This window comes from Callospermophilus lateralis, chromosome 7 (genome assembly GCF_048772815.1).
Source record: "Callospermophilus lateralis isolate mCalLat2 chromosome 7, mCalLat2.hap1, whole genome shotgun sequence".
Classification (NCBI taxonomy): Eukaryota; Metazoa; Chordata; class Mammalia; order Rodentia; family Sciuridae; genus Callospermophilus; species Callospermophilus lateralis.
In genome coordinates, this window is record NC_135311.1 from 35,895,809 (window position 1) to 35,917,875 (window position 22,067).

Below are 22,067 nucleotides of genomic sequence, written 5' to 3' on the forward strand. Positions count from 1 at the left end.
CCACATAAGTTAATCCTGGTGCTTCAATTTCATTTTTTTTATTAGTTGCTCATGACAATACAATGATCTTGACATATCATACATTTTAATCAAATGGGGTATAATTTCTCTTTTTTCCAAGTGTACACGTTGCAGAGTCACATTGGTTATATGGCCACATATATACATACAGCAATACTAGTGTCTATTTTATTCTATTGCCCTTCCTATCCCCCCTCCTCCTCCCCTCCCCTCCCATCACCTCTCTCTACCCAATCTAACATGACACGTTTCTCTCTTTTTTCCCCCTCACATCATCATACATGTATTCTGTATAATGACGAGGGTCTCCTTCCATCTTCCGTGCAATTCCCCTTCTCCCTCCTATTCCCTACCACCTCTCTTCCTTATTTAGTGGTAATCTTCTTCTCATGCTCTTCCTCCCTACCCCATTTTGAGTCACCCCTTATATCAGAGAAGATATTCGGCATTTGTTTTTTAGGGATTCGCTAACTTCACGTAGCATAATCTGCTACAATGCCATCCATTTCCCCGCAAATGCCATGATCTTGTTATTTTTAGTGCTGCATAATATTCCATTGTGTATAAATGCCACATTTTTTTGGTCCATTCATCTATTGAAGGGCATCTAGGTTGGTTCCACAGTCTAGCTATTGTGAATTGTGCTGCTATAAACATTTATGTGGCTGTGTCCCTGTAGTATGCTCTTTTTAGGTCTTTTGTGTATAGTCTGAGAAGGGGAATAGCTGGGTCAAATGGTGGTTCCATTCCCAGCTTTCCAAGGAATCTCCTACTGCTTTCCAAACTGGCTGCACCAATTTGCAGTCCCACCAGCAATGTACGAGTGTACTTTTCTCCCTGAATCCTCGCCAGCACTTGTTATTGTTTGACTTCATAATGGCTGCCATTCTTACTGGAATGAGATGGTATCTTAGAGTAGTTTTAATTTGCATTTCTCTAATTGGTAGAGATGGTGAGCATTTTTTTGTGTATTTGTTGATTGATTGTATGTCCTCTTCTGAGAAGTGTCTGTTCAGGTCCTTGGCCCATTTGTTGATTGGGCTATTTATTTTTTTATTGTTTAACTTTTTGAGTTCTTTGTATACTCTAGAGATTAGAGCTCTATCTGAAGTGTGAGGGGTAAAAATTTGTTCCCAGGATGTAGGCTCCCTATTTAACTCACATATTATTTCTCTTGCTGAGAAAAAAATTTTTAGTTTGAAAATGTCCCATTTGTTGATTCTTGGTTTTAACTCTTGTGCTATAGGTGTCCTATTAAGGAATTTGGGGCCCGACCCCACATGATGAAGATTAAGACCAACTTTATTTCTATTAGATGCAGAGTACCTGGTTTGATTCCTAGCTCCTTGATCCATCTTGAGTTAACTTTTGGGCATGGTGAGAGACAGGGGTTTAATTTCATTTTGTTGCATATGGATTTCCAGTTCTCCCAGCACCATTTGTTGAAGATGTTATCCTTTGTCCAATGCATGCCTTTAGCACCTTTGTCTAGTATAAGGTAGTTGTAATTTTGTGGATTGGTCTCTGTGACCTCTATTCTGTACCATTGGTCTATCCTCCAGTTTTGGTGCCAGTACCATGCTGTTTTTGTTACTATTACTCTGTAGTATAGTTTAAAGTCTGGTATTGCTATACCACCTGTTTCACTCTTCCTGGTTAGAATTGCTTTAGCTATTCTGGGTCTCTTATTTTTCCGATGAATTTCATGATTGCTTTTTTATTTCTGCAAGGAATGCCCCTGAGATTTTAATCGGAATTGCATTAAACCTGTAAAGTGCTTTTGGTAATATCGCCATTTTAATGATATTAATTTTGCCTATCCATGAGCAAGGTATATCTTTCCATCTTCTAATTTCTTCTTATATTTCTCTCTTTAGGGTTCTGTAGTTTTCGTTGTATAGATCTTTCACCTCTTTTGTTAGGTACATTCCCAAGTATTTTATTTTATTTTTTGAGGATATTGTGAATGGGATAGTTGTCCTCATTTCCATTTCAGAGAATTTGTCACTGATATACAGAAATGCCTTTGATTTATGCGTGTTAATTTTTATATCATGCCACTTTGCTGAATCCATTTACTAGTTCTAGAAGTTTTTTGGTAGAACCTTTTGGGTCTGCTAGGTATAGAATCATGTCATCAGCAAATAGTGCTAATTTAAGTTCTTCTTTTCCTATCTTTATGCCTTTAATTTCTTTCATCTGTCTAATTGCTCTGGCCAGTGTTTCGAGAACTATGTTGAATAGAAGTCATGAGAGAGGGCATCCCTGTCTTGTTCCAGATTTTAGAGGGAATGCCTTCAATTTTTCTCCATTTAGAATGATGCTGGCCTGAGGCTTAGCATAAATAACTTTTACAATGTTGAGGTATGTTCCTGTTATCCCTCGTTTTTCTAGTGTTTTGAACATAAAAGGATGCTGTATTTTGTCGAATGCTTTTTCTGCATCTATCAAGATAATTATATGGTTCTTATCTTTAAGTCTATTGATGTGGTGAATTACATTTATTGATTTCCATATACTGAACCAGCCTTGCATCCCAGGGATGAATGCTACTTGATAATGGTGCATGATCTTTTTGATATATTTTTTATCTGATTTGCCAGAATTTTATTGAGGATTTTTGCATCTATGTTCATTAGAGATATTGGTCTGTAGTTTTCTTTCTTTGAAATGTCTTTGTCTGGTTTTAGAATCAGGGTGATATTGGCCTCATAGAATGAATTTGGAAGTACTCCCTCTTTTTCTATTTCCTGAAATAGCTTGAAGAGTATTGGTATTAGTTTTTCTTTAAAGGTTTTGTAAAACTCTGCTATGTATCCATCCAGTCCTGGGCTTTTCTTTGTTGGTAGTTTTTTGATGGCTTCTTCTATTTCCTCACTTGATATTGGTCTGTTTAAGTTGTGTCTATCCTCCTGACTCAATCTGGGCAGATCATATGACTTAAGAAATTTATTGATGGGCTGGGGATGTGGCTCAAGCGGTAGCGAGCTGGCCTGGCATGCGTGTGGCCCGTGTTCAATCCTCAGCACCACATACAAACAAAGATGTTGTGTCCGCCAAATACTGAAAAATAAATATTAAAAATTCTCTCTCTCTCTCTCTCTCTCTCTCTCTCTCTCTCTCTTTCTCTCTCCCTCTCTCACTCTCTCTTTAAAAAAAAGAAATTTATTGATGTCTTCACTATCTTCTATTTTATTGGAGTACAAAGTTTCAAAATAATTTCTAATTATCTTCTGTATTTCTGTAGTGTCTGTTGTGATATTGCCTTTTTCTCTTCATTAGCATGGCTAAGGGTCTGTCAATCTTATTTATTTTTTCAAAGAACCAACTTTTAGTTTTGTCAGTTTTTTTTCAATTGTTTCTTTTATTTTGATTTCATTGATTTTAGCTCTGATTTTAATTATTTCTTGCCTTCTATTGCATTTGCTATTGTTTTGCTCATATTTCTAGGGCTTTGAGATGAAGTTTGAGATCATTTATTTGTTGTTTTTTTTTTTTTTGAGGAAGGAACTGCAAGCAATAAATTTTCCTCTTCGTACTGCTTTCATAGTGTCCCATAGATTCCGATATGTTGTGTCTGTGTTTTCATTTATCTCTAAGAATTTTTAAATTTCTTCCTTGATGTCTTCTGTAACCCAATGTTCATTCAGTAGCATATTGTTCATTCTCCAAGTGATGTAGGAGTTTTTCTTCCTTCTTTTATCGTTGATTTCCAGTTTCATTCCATTATGATTGGATAAAATGCATGGTATTATCTCTACTCCTTTATATTTTCTAAGAGTTGCCTTATGGCATAATATATGGTCGGTGTTTGAGAAGGATCCATGTGCTGCTGAGAAAAAAAGTATATCCGCCTGATGATGGTTGATATATTCTATATATGTCAGTTAAGTCTAGGTTATTAATTGTGTTATTGATTCTATAGTTTCTTTATTCAACTTTTGTTTGGAAGATCTGTCCAGTGGTGAGAGAGGTGTGTTGAAGTCAACCATAATTATTGTGTTGTGGTCTATTTTGTTTCTTGAACTTGAGGAGAGGTGTTTTTTTTTTTTTTATGAACATAGCAACACCATTGTTTGGGGCATAAATATTGATAATTGTTATGTCTTGTTGGTGAATGGTTCCCTTGAGCAGTATATAGTGTCTTTCTTTATCCCTTTTGATTAACTTTGGCTTGAAGTCAATTTTATTTGATATGAGTATGTCTAACCCTGCTTACTTCTGAGGTCTAAGTGAGTGGTATGCTGAGGGAAAGAAGCCTCTCCATCATTGATCTGTCTATAAGACTCACTGTTTGTGGAAAAGAAGAGTAAAGACTGAAGACTTCTAGGCACCACTCCAAGGCCCTGGAACAGGACATAGTAAAAGCAAAAAGTCTGGAAAATATCTTAGTTTTTCTGACCTTGATGTCTTCAGCCTTGAAGGAAGCATATTATCAGCTTTAGATGAATACTCTTCAAATGATTAATATGCTTATGCTCATTTAAATTAGTACAGCAATTATGGAAATGTTGTGGGGTTCCTCAAAGAAAAAAAAACAACCAGAAATAGAACTACCATAAGATCCAGGGTTGTGCAGAAATCTGACCCAAAGTTTAATAAGGTAATAAAACAGGTGAATACAAAATGAAGGCAGAGGTATCAAACTTTATCCTGCTTTTAGTTACCCATTGGGCATCAGCAAACCCAACTGAAGAGACAGAACTTTTTAACAAAGGCAGCCTAAGTCCCTGTTTTACTTTCCTATTTGGGTGTTTACTGAAAACATTATCATAGATTTGTATCCTTTGGTTGCTTCTCTGGAAGACCCTCTGTCTTACAAAACTACTTCTCAGTGTTTGCATCCTGTTCTCTCTTTGACTTGTTTCCTCCCTTCCAGATTCCAATGCACTAAATTTATCTGCTAAAGCAATGATATCAAACACCTTCCACTTAAACAAAAGATACTTATTGTTTTTTAACTTAAAGTGCATTTCAGAGATAGGGTCCTAGTTAAAAGCTAAGTAGACTGTTGATATATTGAGTTTGGCATCTAAAATATAACTGAGAAAGGTTGCTGAGAGACTTCAGATCTTCAAGTTAGGTAATACATTAAAAGTTTTACTCTGAATACTGTAGGAAATGAGCCTGTAGAGAGAGGCAGGGAAGAAGCAGAGAGTTGTTAGGAGGCTATTGCAATAGTCTGGGCAAAAGATGATAATCTGGGGGCCAGTATGGTAGCAGTAGAGTGGTGAGTAGATATATTGAACAGGTAATGCCTAGAAGATTCATGGTGATGGTCTTCATCAAATGCAGTTAAGAGTGAAGTAAAGATAGTATAGAAAATAAGCACTAAATTGGGCAACATTATGGGTGTCAGTGGCCTTGGCAAGGAGTCTAGGGCCTGACTTGAGTGATTTAAAGAAACAGAATGAGAGGAATAAAGGTGGAGACAGACCACCTCACTCCTTTTGAAGAGTTTTGATGTAAAAGGAAGCAGAAAATTGGCAGCAGTAACTACCAGGTCAAGGGCAATTTATTTTTTTTTTTAAGATAGGTGATGTTATAATATATTGAATGCTGATGGGAATGATCCATTGGAGATAAAATCTAGTGATACATACCAGGGTGATGTTCTTGTGTGAGAGGAGGTGGGATCTAATGCACAAGTAGAGGGGTTGGCATAGACAATAGAAGATACAGTATGAAAACAGATTTGGTCATGATAGTACCTGATGTCTCTTGACTCTATTGTCTAAATGAAATAAGAAACAATATTATCAGGTGAGCTTGTGTGGGAACAGTGTTGGAGGTTTGAAGACAGAAAGATGTGAAATAGTTGTCTAAGGAAGTAGAGAGTGAATGGACTAGAGGAATGTGGTACCATTGCCAAGCAGCAGTGAGGGCCACTTGAAGTTGATGGACATGAGACCAAGCAGCATGGTGTGTGTTGGCTGCAGATGGGGAAGAGTTGGAGAATTCAGTTTTACCAAAATGGATATTTGCCAGATGAGTACAATAGAGAGTGATTATATTGTTCATGTCCCCAATGTCTAGAAGAGAAGGGAACACGTTAGATAAGATGTCTGCACTTATGGAGCTTAGATTCTAGTGGTGGACAAATAAAAAGGGGGGGTACAAATAAGGTATCAGGTAGTATTTTGCTAAGAAAACTGTAAAACAGGGTAATGATAGTCAGAATGGGGCTGGGGAGCATCTCTGGATAGAATGGGTTGAAGAGGATATTGCTGAAAAGATGACATTCAAATCAAGGTCTGAATGATGAGAAGCCAGCTTTGTAAAACCAGAGGAAGAAGTTTAAGGTAGACAGATGACAAATGGAAAGACATTGAATCAAGATTTGTAAGAGATAATAAATATATTTTAAAAATTGGTGACAGGGCTGGGTGCAATGGAGCACTTCTGTAATCCCAGCTACTAAAGAGGCTGAGATAGGAGAATGGCAAGTTCAAGGTAAGCCTGGGCAATTTAGTGAGACCCTCTCAAAATAAAAAAAGATTATAAAATAAAATAAAAGTATGTAAAATAAAAAGGTATGTAGCTTAAAGGTAAAACAATTACCTAGCATGTGTGGGGCCCTGGGTTTTATCTCTAGTGCTGAAAGGATAAAAAAATTAGTGAAGATGCACTTGAAGGGATTTTGTTATTAATAAATACAGCACTGAAGGAGAGAGAAAAGTTGTGTACTCCCACAGGTTTCTGCCCTGGGATATGAATATTTACACCACCACTGAGTAATTACAAGAGATAAAACCGGTTTAAGGGAGAGAACATAATAAATTTGTCCTTAGGATATACTGGATTTGCTCCTACAACAGTGTCTGGATTCTAGAAAGCATTCACAAAGTATTGTTAAATGTTTGAGTGAGGGGTCTGTGGAGCAATTAAAAAATCTAGGACCTATTATTGATATAATCTGAGGTAAAGAGAGGACATTTAACAAGTGGACAAACTAAGGTACAGAAAGTTTAGGAAACTTGTTCAATATTTTCAAGCAAGTCATTATTAACTGTCAGAATGAAATCTACCTCAACTCCTTTTTCATTCATTGCTCAGGTTATATAATCATAATGTTTATTTCTCCACATAAAGGGTATGTCCTCTGAAAACAGCAACCCAATAACATTAGCAGTAACCAAATCATGCCTTTTATAGATCTTAGCATCTTCAAACCCAACCAAAACAAGCATGATTGTAGCACAGTTAGTGAACAGGTTATGTTTGCTCTCCACTATGTCCTTGGTTTACTGGGTTACAACAGGATACTAGCTGGCAGCATCCAGTGAGTCAGATATGGAGCTTGAAAAAAAGATGTAACCATAGGGGAAATGTGTACACACCTCTTCTTGCATACATGAACTTGGACCTTTGAGCTAAGGTTAGGATTAGGTCAGTGCCCTACACTGAGTTGCAAGTAATGTGTCTTTCTTTTCTCATAGTATTGGCACCAAAACAGACTGGTAGACCAATAGTACAGAATAGAGGTCACAGAGACAAAATTATAATTATCTTATATTAGACAAAGGTGCCAAAAACATGCATTGGAGAAAAAGATAGTATCTTCAACAAATGGTGCTGGGAATACTGGAAATCCATATGCAACAAAATGAAATTAAACCCCTGTCTCACCACACACAAAACTCAACTCTAAATGGATCAAGAACCTAGGAATTAAGCCAGAGACTCTGCGTCTAATAGAAGAAAAACTAAGCCCTAATCTTCATCATGTGGGATTAGGCCCCAACTTCCTTGATAAGACTCCTATAGCACAAGAATTAAAACCAAGATTTAATAAATGGGATGGAATCAAACTAAAAAGATTCTTTTTAGCAACAGAAACAAACTGTGAGTTAAACAGAGACCTACATCCTGGGAGCAAATTTTTACCCCTCACACATCAGATAGAGCACTAATCTCTAGGGTTTATAAAGAACTCAAAAAGCTAAGCATAAAAAAAAAACCAAATAACCCAATCAACAAATGGGCCAAGGACCTGAACAGACACTTTTCAGAAGAGGATATACAATCAATCAATCAACAAATATATGAAAAAAATGCTCATCATCTCTAGCAATCAGAGAAATGCAAATCAAAACTACTCTAAGATATCATCTCACTCCAGTCAGAATGGCAGCTATTATGAAGACAAACAACAATAAGTGTTGTTGAGGATGTGGGGAAAAAGGGTACACTCATATATTGCTGGTGGGACTGCAAATTGGTGCAGCCAATATGGAAAGCCATATGGCAATGCTTTCGAATTCTGGGAATGGAACAACAATTTGACCCAGCTATCCTTCTCCTCAGACTATACCCAAAGAACAGCATACTACAGGCACACAGCCACATCAATGTTCATAGCAGCACAATTCGCAATAGCTAAACTGTGGAGCCAACCTAGATGCCCTTCAGTGGATGAATGGAGAAAAAAAATGTGGCATATATATACCATGGAATTTTACTCAGCAATAAAAGAGAATAAAATAATGGCATTTGCAGGTAAATGGATGGCGTTAGAGAAGATAAGGCTAAGTGAAGTTAGCTAATCCCCCCCAAAACAAATGCTGAATGTTTTCTCTGATATAAGGAGGCTGACTCACAGTGGGGTAGGGAGGAGGAGTATGGGAGGATTAGATGAATTCTAGATAGGGCAGAGGGGTGGGAGGGAAAGGGAAGGGGCAGGGGATTAGCAAGGATGGTGGAATATGATAGACATCATTATCCAAAGTACATGTATGAAGACTAATTGTGTGTCAGCATACTTTATATACAAACAGAGATATGAAAAATTGTGGTATATATGTGTAATAAGAGTTGTAATGCAAAAAAAAAACCAAAGTACATGTATAAAGGCATAAATTTACGTGAACATACTTTATATACAAAGATATGAAAAATTATGCTCTATTTGTGTAATAAGATTTGTAATGCTGTCATGAAGTTAAAAAAATAAAATCAATAGTAAAAAATAAAGGAAAGATGACATTTGACTTTGATGTAATTATATACCTTAGGCATTAAATTTATATAATAATTATAAAACCCAGAGAGCCTAAGAGCCTGAGAAGATATGCCAAGGAGAATGTACATTTAACTATAGCAAGAAGTGCTTTACAGAACTCTTGTTCAGTCACCTCTGAGAATTTTTACTCCCTTTCAATACCAAAGGTAAGGGAACACACTAAGATATTATCAAGTAAATTTGTGAGGACGCATGTCAGAGATGGTAGATAGCTCTGCACTGAAGTTTGCCTGTGTGTCTTTTGTTTGACAGAACAGTTCCTGTTTTTCTTTTTTGTTTGTTTGCAGTACTGGTGCAATACTGGGACTGAATTCAAGGTCTTGGTTATGTTAGATAAGCACTTTCCTACTGAGCTACACCTCCATCCCTTTTTATTTTATTTTATTTTATTTGGGTGGGTGGCTGGGTAGTCCAGCTAAATTTGCAAGATTGGCCTCGAACTTTTGATCCTCCTGCATTAGCCTCCTGAGTAGCTATGATAACAAGCATGTGCCATCATGTCCAGCTTTTATTTTTCCTTTATAATCGAAAAATTTTAAAGTAGTCACAAGCAATTTCACTCTTTTTCTTCTCTGTCCAGCAGGAAAACTTTTATGCAATCTACCTAGATAGTCCCTGTAACTTTTGAGTTTACTAGTGCTGGAATTTAACTTTTCTGACAAATTTTTACATAAGGAGCAAGTTATGAATAATAAAATTATATGAAGCCAAAATGTTCCCCATGATTCAATCCACACTGAATTCCTAAGAACTCTCTGTGACCTTCCTCTTCTTCTAGTTGGTAAGAGCCCAAAGCTATCTTATACCCTAACTTCACAAAGCCTGGGTCTTACATTTGAAAAATGAACATATCTGTTGAACATATATATCTATATTTCTGAGGTACAGGTGTAACATTAAGCCAAGGAAGTTCCCCATTTTGATACCCCAAAATGCTCAAAAATGGCATGTAAGGGGCTGGGAATATAGCTCAGTTTGGTAGAATGATTTCCTTGGATGCACAAGGCCCTGGGTTCTATCCCCAGCACCAAAAAAAAAAAAAAAAAAAAAGGCATGTAAAATAATCTTCAACATCAGAAGGCTTAAACAATCTGAGTGCATCTGAAAGGCCCATAATGCATAGTAATTCACAGTGAGGACAATGGAAGCTGTCCTATAACACTGTTGTGAACACTAAATAAAACCACCCTTTTTTATAAGAAATTAAACACAAATTTGAATTTCCAGGATATTGTGAAGGACCAAATCACTTTAGCTGGAAATAAACATGGAGATCACCCAATTGTCCATATCTCACCAGTAGACTCCAGAGATTAGGAGTTATCCTTAATGGTTGAGGTTCCATGTTAACCTCATTAGCTTGGGAAGTCTGCAAGCATAGTGTTTTCCCCCAATTGCATATCCAATAGATATGATCTCTGAAGGTAAACAGAAACACAGAGTGTGCTATACCTACTCAATTATGGGTCATGAATAGCCAACTTTGAGGTAGATTTTATTCCTTTTCCCAACAATCCGCTTTCTCCCCTATAGGATTATTGTGCATCCAGGCCCTTAGTCATGTGGCTTTCTGTGTCAGTGAATGGGCAGAACCCATGTGCTTTGTTTTGGAATGTGAATGGACGTGATGTATGAGTTGAAGCTTTAAATATGCCTGCTCAGATTGTTCCTGCCCCTGCCATGAAAACTATACAAACCAAATAAGTTCCATGGTGGTTAAAATATTTCCTAAACTTTCATGTAAGTATTAATTCATATCATTTCCAAAATGCTTCTGTATGTGTATCAATATATGTGTGTCTCTTAATGTCATTATCTGTAGAGGTGGAACTTCAGTTGGGCCTTTGTCTCCTTCATCATGCTATGTGTGTTATATCTCATATCTCATTTCCAGCTTACATCTCCACCTTAGTTTTTCTGCTGGGGTGTATACATTTTACTAAACAAATAAGGGAAAGGTAACTGTTGGTCAATTCAATGACTATTCTGCACATGTATTTGTCCCTTAACACCTAGAGTTGCACTTACTATCTGGGAAAGTCTCTGCTATTAATAGTTTCTTTCTTTTTAATTTTTTATTTGTTCTTTTCAGTTATACATGACAGTAGAATGTACTTTGGCATATTATACATACATGGACTATACCTCCCCATTCTTGTGGTTGTTCATGATGTGGAGTTAAATTGCTTGTATATTCATATATGAACACAGGAAAGTTATGTCCAATTCATTTTACTGTCTTTCCTATTCTCATCCTCTCCCTTCCCTTCATTTCCCTTTTTCTAATGAAAAGTACTTCTAATCTTCCCTCTCCCTGCCTTATTGTGTATTAGCATCTGCATATCAGAGAGAACATTCAGCCTTTGATTTTGGGGGATTGGCTTATTTCACTTAGCATGATAGTTTCCAGTTCCATTAATTTACCAGCAAATGCCATAATTTCATTCTTTATGGCTGAGTAATATTCCATTGTGTATATATACCATAGCTTCTTCATCTGTTAAAGGGCACCTAGTTAGACTATAGCTTAGCTATTCTCAATTGAACTGCTACATACTTTGATGTGGCTGCATCACTGTAGTGTGCCAATTTTAAGTCCTTTGAGTATAAGCTGAAGAGTTGGACAACTGGGTCAAATGGTGATTCCCTTCCAGGTTTTCTTAGGAATCTCCATACTGCTTTACAGAGTGGTTGCACCCATTTGCAGTCCCAACAGCATTGGTCAGTGAACCTTTTTTCCCCACATCCTCACCAACATTTACTGTTATTTATATTCTTGATAATTACTATTCTGATTGGAGTAAGATGAACTCATTGTAGTTTTAATTGGCATTTCTGTAATTGCTAGATATATTGAATATTTTTTCATGTTTTTTGTCTGCTATTAATATTTTCAGAATAGTACAGACCTAGTTTGTCTGGCCTGAGTTGGCCTATATGCTGACCGCATAGTCTCAGGAGGCCTGTCTCCTGGTATGTTATTCACTCCCATAGTCTTGAAGACTGGTGTAATTTTAACTACTAATTTTTTAGAACAACTGTTAACCCCATAAGACTGAGAGTTGCCTGGGTTGTCTTATTTCACTAAGGTATTTATCCCTTAGTCCTAGAGCATCTTTGTTTTACATGGATGGAGGTCCCTGACTATTCCAAACCTACCAACTTCAATTCCTGGCTTCCAGAAGTCTACCTGGTTATTAACATTCCAAACTAAAAAAAAGGAGAAGGAGTGCAAGACTAGATCAAGCCATTTTTTTAAAAACGTTTAGGTAGTAGTTGCTCTCATTTGCTCTTCTTATATTCCTTGGTGAGAACTTAATCATAAATTTACACATAGCTTCAAGGAGAACCAAGAAAATATAGTTCCCCTTTAGGCAGCCCCATTCCAAAGGAATATATGATATTGTAAGAGGAGGGGAAAACATTTTAATGAGTATCTAGTAGTTTCTGCTACTCATGTAGCCACTATAATTCTATGTTAGTTCTTCTCTTGATATGCTCATTCCCACTCCAAGGAAGATAACACCAAACCCATCCAGCTACTGCACTCAACTTGAATTGTAGGTCTGCTTGCCTAGCAATTGTCTCTCTCAGATTCAGATGTAGCTCCTTGTGGTTCAGTGAGTCATTAACTGAAAGAACACCAGTCTTCCTTCTCCAACACCCAGTAAACCATGGTTTAATAGAACTGGATGGTTGTATATGAGATGTCCTGTGCTTAAGCATAAACTACCAAGGGGCCCTTCTGTTACCATAGGTCTTGGGAGGGATGGAATAGGAAACTAATTCTGAAACCTGAAAGGAGATACATTTAGGTACTGAAAAAAAGAACATTACTTTCTCTTCTAGGAGAAAGTAGCATTAGACAAAAGGAAAATTACTTGGTGACAAAAAGCATTCTTTTTGATGATTATCTGTCAGGACAGATACTAGTAAATAAAGGTTTTAGTGAAATATTGCAGGAGCAAAGTGAGAAGACAATCTAGAGAAAAATTAAATAGCATTTCTTTTTTACAAAAAAAATTTTAACACAATGCCTTTATTTTTTTATGTGGTGCTGAGGATCGAACCCAGGTCCCGCCCGTGCTAGGTGAGCACTCCACTGCTGAGCCACAATCCCAGCCCCAATAGCAGGTCTTTAAAATAAAAACTATTCGACTAAGTCATCTTTATGTATCCATTGAAAGATAAGGAATATTTTGATGAATAATTGTTTTGACAGAACCATATCAAAAAGCCCGGTTGGATCCTCAGCAGCACATATAAAACAAAGATGTTGTGTCCGTGAAAACTAAAAAAAATAAATATTAAAAAAAGTAAAAACATTCTGCCTGGTGCTGTGGTGTTCATCTATAATCCCAGTGGCTCAAGATGTTGAAGCAGGAAGATCACAGATTCATATCCAGCTTCAGCAACTTAGTGAGACCCTAAGAAAATTAGGCCCTATCTCAAAATAAAAATAACATGGCTCAATGGTTAAGTACCCATGGGTTCAATCCCTAGTGCACCCCCTCCCCCAAGTGAAAACATTCCTTTTTATTACTTGGTGTGTGTGTGTGTGTGTTTATATACACATACACATACAAATATATACTCACATATGACTCCACCTTTGATCCTCTTTTCTTTCATTCTCCCATTAGGTGATATGGAGACCATGTGTTCCCCATTCTGTGCTAACTATATTTTAATATAATTCAGACCACATATTGGACAGGCATCTTCCTGATGGAGTAAAATGATTGTCTGAGTCAAAGATCTATTTTTTACTATATTTAAAAGTGTTGAAATGAAGCCTGCTATAGTTCAGCTAAAAGCAGTTTAAAACATGCATGGGGATTTTAAAGTAAATTTCTCCCAGTAGTGTAGGTCTGAGGATCAAGTATATGAGGTGGGGAGGACACAGAGAAGGGGGTAGAATCACCTGTTTGAATGGATCCCCTGAAATGTAGGTGTTCTGCACTTAGGCATTTGTATCAAGCTTGACTGGGAGTTGTTGATAGTTTCACTTCAGTAGTAGGAGTTTATTACTTTAAGGGAAAAGCAGGAAGTAAAAAGTGGTTGTAGCTGATAGGGAAGCAAAGGAGATTAGAAGACTATTCTGTCTCCAGAGGGAGTAAAAAGGCACTGCCAACAATAGCAGCTGAAAAATACAGAAGTTGTAGATGATTTTTTTTCCTGCCCAAAGCAGATTCAAACCATGTTTTCTTCCAATTAAGAGAGAGAGAATTGGTGCTCATGAGTGGGGTTGGAGGTGTTGTCTGAAAGGAGGTGGGGCCAAACAGCACCAGCCCATGGGCTATTGCTGCTGTTTGTACTTTCCTAATTTATATTTCTTTCCTAACAGCAGAACAAGGAAGTTCCAGATCACAGCTGAAGGATCAGTCAGGTGCTTCTGGAAAGAGAGTAAGATGACACTGAAGAGCTTCTCAGCTCTGGTTCTTGTAGACACAGGGCTGCCCCATCCTGTGCAGGAGATTCCTTCTAAAGAGGGCAACCAAATCTGGCTTCCCCCAAATCACTTATTGTTAACAGCATTTTTCTTTTTCTTTTTTTAGTGTCATGGCAGCTGTCTTTCTTAAGAACTGTTGACAGATTTGTGCTTTCTGTCTCTTGTTCTTTCTTTAGGACAAGTGACATTGCCCAAGCAAGGTGGAGATCTCTAAAGACCATGACCAAGAAAAGAATCTGTGTGATTGGGGCTGGAGTCTGTGGGCTCTGTTCTATCAAGTGTTGCCTGGATGAAGACTTGGAACCTGTTTGCTTTGAAAGGACTGATGACATTGGAGGACTCTGGAGGTATCAGGTAAGTCTCCTTGTCCCTTAATATTTGAGTACCTCCCTGCAACTGGATGCATGCAATATTTTATCTCATGTCAGGTAATATGAGAGCTCAATAGTGACCAACCTGATTCTGCCTGTTGACTTAACATGCTCCCACCCCACCTTTTATGAAGGTTTCTCTTCCCTCTGTTGGCTGCAAAGTTCGTCACACATGACTCTGTTTCCTTTTCTAATGTCTATGAAATCCACAGAGAATATTTTTATTTCATTAGTTTTGCTGTTTTTCAGAAGAGGGAAACAGTCTGGTGAGGAGGGGAGAATGAGTATCAAAACCACACACATTAGAAAGCACATAAGGATTAGAAAATGGAGAGTTGTTGTTTCTGATATGTCTAAAGGTAAATGAGCTAGAATTACCTGGTAACAACTCCTTCTAGGAACACCCCTCCTGCCTTCAATCGTTAACCTTATTTTTCCTATTAAAAAAAAACCCAGGTATTTCTGACAATTCTAGTCCTTGAATAAAATATAAAATCTGATAGTATTGTTTGCTTCTTGCATTGAGAAGTTCAAAGTCCTTTTTTCCAGAAGAGGGCAGAGTGCAGAGGACACCTGCAACTGGATTTTTCTTGTTCTTGCTTATATACAGCTTTAAAGTTTAAAGTTTAATGTGCACCTAATGCTGCAACTTGTTAGTAACCACTTAAAATATTACTGTTTAAATTATATGCTTAGTAAGTGCCAAAATATCAATCACCTTCATTGATCTCTAATTCATATTGCTTTTAAACTCATTTTCTGAACCAGTGAATTCTGTCCATCTAGAACTACCAAAAAAAAAACAAGTTAAAAAAAGTGGCATCATAATATTTCTTTGTTGAACATAATTATTATATCTTGGCTCCATTTTGAGAACTAATTATATTTTCTTAGCAAATCCCTATGTCTTTATCAGAATCAGTCAGACATGGGCTGAAAAACCTGTTAATTCATTTTTAGTAACAAAAAATTCTACTCTTGGAATCCTGTCACACCCTAGTGTAGAGGTTAAGAACACTGTTTTAGATTCAAAGACTGTCTCATTTACAGGAAGTATGGCCTTGGGCAAATCATGAAACCTCTCTGTGCCTACTGTTTTTTAATCTTTAATCTTTAAGAAGGGATAATAGTAATACCCACTTTCTACAGTTATACTGGGGAATAAGTGAATAAATAATTGAGTCAATCACTTATAAAAGTGCCAGCTCTGCACAGTGCTACATGTCAGTTATTATTCAGGCCTAGAGTGGGACCACTGACATTTTGAGTCTCCATAGGCATCCTAGCCAGGTTTGGCAATATTGAACAAGAATGAAATCAGTTGAGGCAGGGATGATGTTGGCAGGGTAGCCATTATCCTGTCTGACTATCATATTTCTGGTTTTTATCTATAAAGTGATTTAAAGTTATTACCTGCTAAAAATACAGCATGAGGATTTTTTAAAAAATTATCCTCTGGGTGCCGCTGTCTGGCTGGGCACAAGATCACGAGCCACTCAAACAGGAACAAACTTTATTTGAAAGAACCGCCAATAACACGTCCGCCCGGGAAGCTTCCCGATCCACCCACGCGGTGTTCTCTGGTTCCTTCCCGGAACTCTAGCGCAAGCGCCTCCCCGGAATTCCCTCCTACTGCACTTTCCCAACCAATGGGAACTCTCCAGGAGTCCCGCAGCAGGAGTCCGGTATCCATATGAATGTACTTTTTAACATAATCGTATCATCTCAATGGCTAGCTGGCATCACCTTTCAATCAAAAATGCCATGCATCATATTAATTGGCTGTGGCTCCCAGCATCTCCCCCTTTCTGTTTAATTAAGCAACAAGTAATGTGGCTAGGGACCGTGTCTGTTAGGTTTGTCCAATTGAACATATGGTTCTTACCCGTCATTGGAAAACTGACCTTTAGGCGTCAGCCTCCTGTCTTAGGTTGATACCATTGCAATTGGATCATACCCGTCACTGACTACCGATCCAGCATATAGCCATACTTGTGGATAGGCCTATGTACCAGTGGGGGGGTGAGGTTCTTTGCCTCACCTCTGTTGGCCCCCAGATTTGGCCTTGGTGCCAGTGGGGGGGTGAGGTTGTTTGCCTCACCTCTGTTGGCCCCCAAAATTAGACCATCACTAGTAGAAGGGAGGAGGATACAGAAATGCCACAACACCACATCAATTGACGACTCCTAGGGAAAATTGCATCACTGGTGACACATCAGCAAAGATACGCCAGCATTACCATAATTTGTTGTATCAACGGATAGATCACAGTGCATACAAGTGATACATAGTCCAGGCAAGTTTTGTAAGCAGTTCAAAGTGGAGGAATCTATCAATATGTCCATTTCCTCCCAAGATCATTGATGTATCAGTTTATACAGTTTGTTGTGATAATTATCGAAGAAGTTGTAGTTTGGTTTCATCTTTGTCTTCACCGGCACTGGGATGAAAAATAAGAATTCTGACAATGATGTTAAAGAGAAAAAGAAAAAAAAAATGTAACATTTTAACAGGTACTAAGAAAACATTTTTTTTTTTTTTTTAGAACAATTTACATTATCTTGAACAGAATTATTAAATATAATGAAAAGGAAAGATGAAAATAAACAAACAGATTTGTTAACCTGCTTATTTGTACACATATTAAAATAATTTTTAACAGCTGTTTACCCAATTTAAATTAAACCATTAAAATGACGTGAATAATAAAAAGTACTTGGATCCATTTTTTTTTTTTTTTTTTTTTTTTGAGCACTCCTCATATATGATCTATGGACATACGCACATATAGACACATAACACAAAACAGAAGTGTGCACATATAACATACAACACATAAGACAATAGTAAAGGCCTTGTAGTTTCACCTAGGTGAAATCTCCATTGCAATGTTAAAAACTCCACAGTTAAAAAATAAAACTGATCAGAAAAACATCAACCTAGGTCTGTATGAGCTCAAAAATAAAATAGAACCTATGATATGGAAAAATGCAATAATAAAATAGATATTGAAAAAAGCATCCTGGTTAATCAGTCGCAGATGTAAGAATGGCCAAGCTGGAGTTCTGGATATCAGCTGTTATGGATTTGAGTCAAATTATCTTCTTTTTGATCTGTAGAAATCGTTTTAGTTAGTCTTTCTGGAATCCAAATCGGCTGCTGTTCTCCCTGTGGAAACACGCAAACAGAGCCCCGACTCCAGACAATTACTGGGTCAGGACCTTTCCATTGTCCTGTTAGAATATCTTTCCAAAGAACTTTAGGCTTATGCACATTTTTTGGATACATATGCCTTTCCGCAGCACTAAGTCCTGATGAATCCAAATTTAAAAAGTTTAGAGTAAAGAGGGTTATTTTAAGTTTATCTTTGGGGGATATATACCCCTTTCCAATTCCCTCCTTTTGTTTTAATAAGTACATTTTAATAGTTTGATGAGCTCTTTCAACTATGTCTTGTCCCTGTGGATTGTATGGAATTCCTGTTATGTGAGTAATGCCAAATGATGAGCAGAATTGTTTAAAAGAGGTAGAAGCATAACCGGGACCGTTATCTGTTTTTAACTGTTTTGGAACGCCCACAGTGGCAAAATTTTGTAAGCAATGAGCTATAACATCTTTAGTTTTTTCTCCGGCATGAAGGGAGCCCATCAAAAATCCAGAAGAAGTATCAACTGTAACATGCAAATATTTTAATTTTCCAAATTCTGGCAAGTGTGTGACGTCCATCTGCCAAATATGGTTAGGTATCAGTCCTCTAGGATTGACTCCAAGATTAACTTGTGGTAAAAATGTCACACAATTTTGACATTGTTTTATTATATGTCTGGCTTGTTCTTTAGTTATTTTAAAACGTTTTTGTAAAGTATTAGCATTGACATGAAACCTTTTATGAAAATTTATAGCTTCTTCTATTGTGGAGAAAATATGTATGTCATGTGTAGATTTATCTGCTAATTCATTGCCTAAACTAAGGGCTCCAGGCAATCCTGTATGTGCCCTGATATGTCCTATAAAGAATGGATCTTTTCTGTCCCAGATTAGACTTTGTATAGTGGAAAACAAAGAGAAAACAGTAGAAGAAGGGGAAATCCTACCTGCATCTTCAAGGGATACTATAGCATTAACTACATATTGACTATCAGAAAATAAATTAAATACAGAATCTTTAAACATCATAAAAGCTTGTAATACTGCATTAAGCTCTACCTTTTGAGCTGATTGTTTGGGTACTAAAAATGTAAAAGTTTGATCAGGGGTAACTACTGCTGCTGTACCATTATTTGACCCATCAGTGAATATATTTGGAGCATTCATGATAGGGGACTTTCTTGTCATTTTTGGAAAAACTACAGGATGCTTAGACCAAAAAGACAACAAAGGATTAGATGGCAAGTGATTATCAAATGAAACATTAGATTTACACATGATTATTGCCCAAGTATTTAACTCATTGGCTAACTCATCAATTTGATCCATAGTATATGGAGTAATAATTTTATTGGGAGAAATCCCAAACACTCCCTTTGCTGCTTTTATTCCTTTGAGTATTAATTGTCCTACAGCCTCAGGATATCTAGTAAGGATAGTATTAGGAGAATAAGATAAATGTATCCACAATAATGGACCTTCTTGCCAAAATACTCCTGTAGGAATATTTTTTGTTGGTAGTACAATAAATAATAAAGGCAAACTTATATCAATTCTATCCAAGTGCATATTTTCCATATATGTTTCAATGATTTTTAATGCCTTTCTTGCTTCAGGCGTTAGCATGCGGGGTGAATTTGGATCTAATGGACCTTTTAGGATATCAAATAAAGGTCCTAGCTCTCCTGTTGGTATGCCTAGATAAGGCCTTATCCAATTTATGTCTCCCAATAACTTTTGAAAGTCATTAAGTGATTTGAGTTGATCTACTCGTATTTGAATTTTTGGTGGACGGACCATGGTTGAGGATAACAGGACTCCTAGATAATTAATTGGAAGATTTAATTGTACTTTATCTATTGCTATCTCTAGATTATAATTTTTTAATAAGTTTGTAAGTGTGGCATAACATTCCAGCAATATGTTTTTATCTTTATGTGCCAATAATACATCATCCATATAGTGAAATATTTGTAGTTCAGGATTTTGATTTCTAAGTGGTTGGATTGCTTTGTTAACATAAATTTGACACATAGTTGGACTATTAGCCATCCCCTGAGGGAGTACTTTCCATTCATATCTCTGATCAGGACCTTCATGATTTAGTGCAGGGATAGTAAATGCAAAATGTGGACTATCCTCAGGATGAATAGGAATTGAAAAAAAACAATCTTTAATATCTATAGCTAAAACATACCAGGTTTTTGGTAAAGCAGACAATTGGGGAATCCCTGATTGAGCAGGTCCCATAATAACCATCTCATTATTAATGGCTCTTAAATCTTGTAATAATCTCCATTTACCAGATTTCTTTTTAATAACAAAAATGGGAGTATTATGGGGAGATATGGAAGGTTGTATATGTCCTTTCGCTAATTGTTGTTTAACCAGATCATGGGCTACTTGTATCTTTTCTTTAGTCAGGGGCCACTGAGGAACCCACACTGGTCTTTCTGATTTCCAAGTAATTTTTATTGTCTCAGTGGCCCTTTCTGAAAATCCAACCCATGTCTGTCTGTTCCTTGATCTATTTGAATTGGTGCTGCTATATTTTGTCCTTGTTTTCCTAATCTTTTTTCTTTTTTAAAACCTTGTTTAGCCCTAGTAGTGGGCGCATTAGGATTGATGTTATTTGTTAACGTTAAACCTAATTGATCTAGGACATCTCGTCCCCATAAATTTATAGGAAGATGATCCAATACATATGGCTGTATAGTTCCCTCACATCCTTCAGGATCCTTCCAATCTAATACCATTGCACTTCTATGGGGATTAGTAGCCACTCCTAGGCCTCGAAGCGTTTGAGTGGCTTGTTGTAATGGCCAGTGTTTTGGCCATTCCTGACTAGATATGATGCTAAGGTCTGCACCTGTGTCCAGTAGCCCATTAAAGTCGTATCCTTGAATATTTAGTTTTAGCATGGGGCGAGAATCTAAATTTAAAGACAGCATAGCCCAATCTACACCTGTGGAGCCCAATCCCCTGGTACCTCTTTCTACAGTACGACTAGAAAATTTATCATGTAGGCTGGGTATTATTAGTAACTGTGCTATTCTATCCCCTGGTGAGATAACTGATATGTCTCTTGGAGAACTAGCTATAATTTTTATTTCACCTTCATAATCGGGATCAATTACCCCGGGACTTATCATAAGTCCTTTTAGTGTGGAAGAACTGCGTCCCAATAATAAGCCTACCGTTCCTTGGGGAAGAGGTCCTTTTACTCCTGTGGGAATAATTTGAATTCCCATCTCTGGAGTTAGTACTGCTCTTGCGGAGGCGCAGATGTCCAGCCCTGCGCTCCCTCTAGTTTGTCTGATGAGGGATTTAATGGATAATGTGTCCTGGGCACTACCTTGATGGTGCTGTTGGGTTCCTCCATTGCCCCGTATATTTGTGGTTTTGGGCCCCGGAGCATTGGGCCCTCCAGTCCGTTTTTTGGCAATGGAGCCTGATGCCTTTCTCCACGATATCGTGGGTAAACACTTGATCCTTGTCCGTTTTTTGATAACGGAGTGCCCTCTATGGTAGTTTGAGAACGGCATTCATTAGCCCAATGTCTCCCTCTACGGCATCGTGGGCAAATACCTGGTATTCTATTCCTTTGATACCTAGCTTTGTTAAACCCTCCTCCTATGGGACAATTCCTTTTAAAATGTCCTGTCTGATCACAATTGTAGCATGTTTTTGGCCTGGCATCTAAAGCCTGTTGTACTGCTGCTAAGACTTGTCCTTGTTCATTAATGTCTCTACATAATTTAATATATGTGTTTAAATCTTTATGTTTCCATGGTCTAATGACCTCTCTGCAGCAACGATTTGCTTGGTTATAAGCCAGTTGTTTTATAAATGGCATTGCTTGTTCTACATCTCCAAATATCCTAGAAGCTGTCTGAATAAGCCTATCTACAAATTCAGCGTAAGGTTCGTTAGTTCCTTGTATTACCTTAGATAACTGTCCTTGTAAATCTCCATGCCCCTGTAAAGTTTTCCATGCCCTAACTGCATCTGCAGCAATTTGTGCGTATACACCAGGATCATATTTAATTTGTTG

General features: G+C 37.3%; 1 protein-coding gene and 1 long non-coding RNA gene across 2 annotated transcripts in view; one reads left to right on the forward strand and one right to left on the reverse strand.

Moving 5' to 3' along the window:
• LOC143404939 (uncharacterized) overlaps positions 1 to 22,067 on the reverse strand; it is a 103,490-nt gene that overhangs the window by 42,192 nt on the left and 39,231 nt on the right. The gene's annotated exons all lie outside the window — the stretch shown is intronic.
• Positions 14,393 to 22,067, forward strand: part of LOC143404930 (flavin-containing monooxygenase 5) — a 39,690-nt gene continuing 32,015 nt past the window's right edge. Inside the window, exons 1-2 of the mRNA XM_076863229.1 lie at positions 14,393 to 14,449; positions 14,672 to 14,849. Coding sequence (XP_076719344.1) covers positions 14,715 to 14,849 — 135 coding nt within the window. The 5' untranslated portion in view covers positions 14,393 to 14,449; positions 14,672 to 14,714. The remainder of the gene's footprint in view (positions 14,450 to 14,671; positions 14,850 to 22,067) is intronic.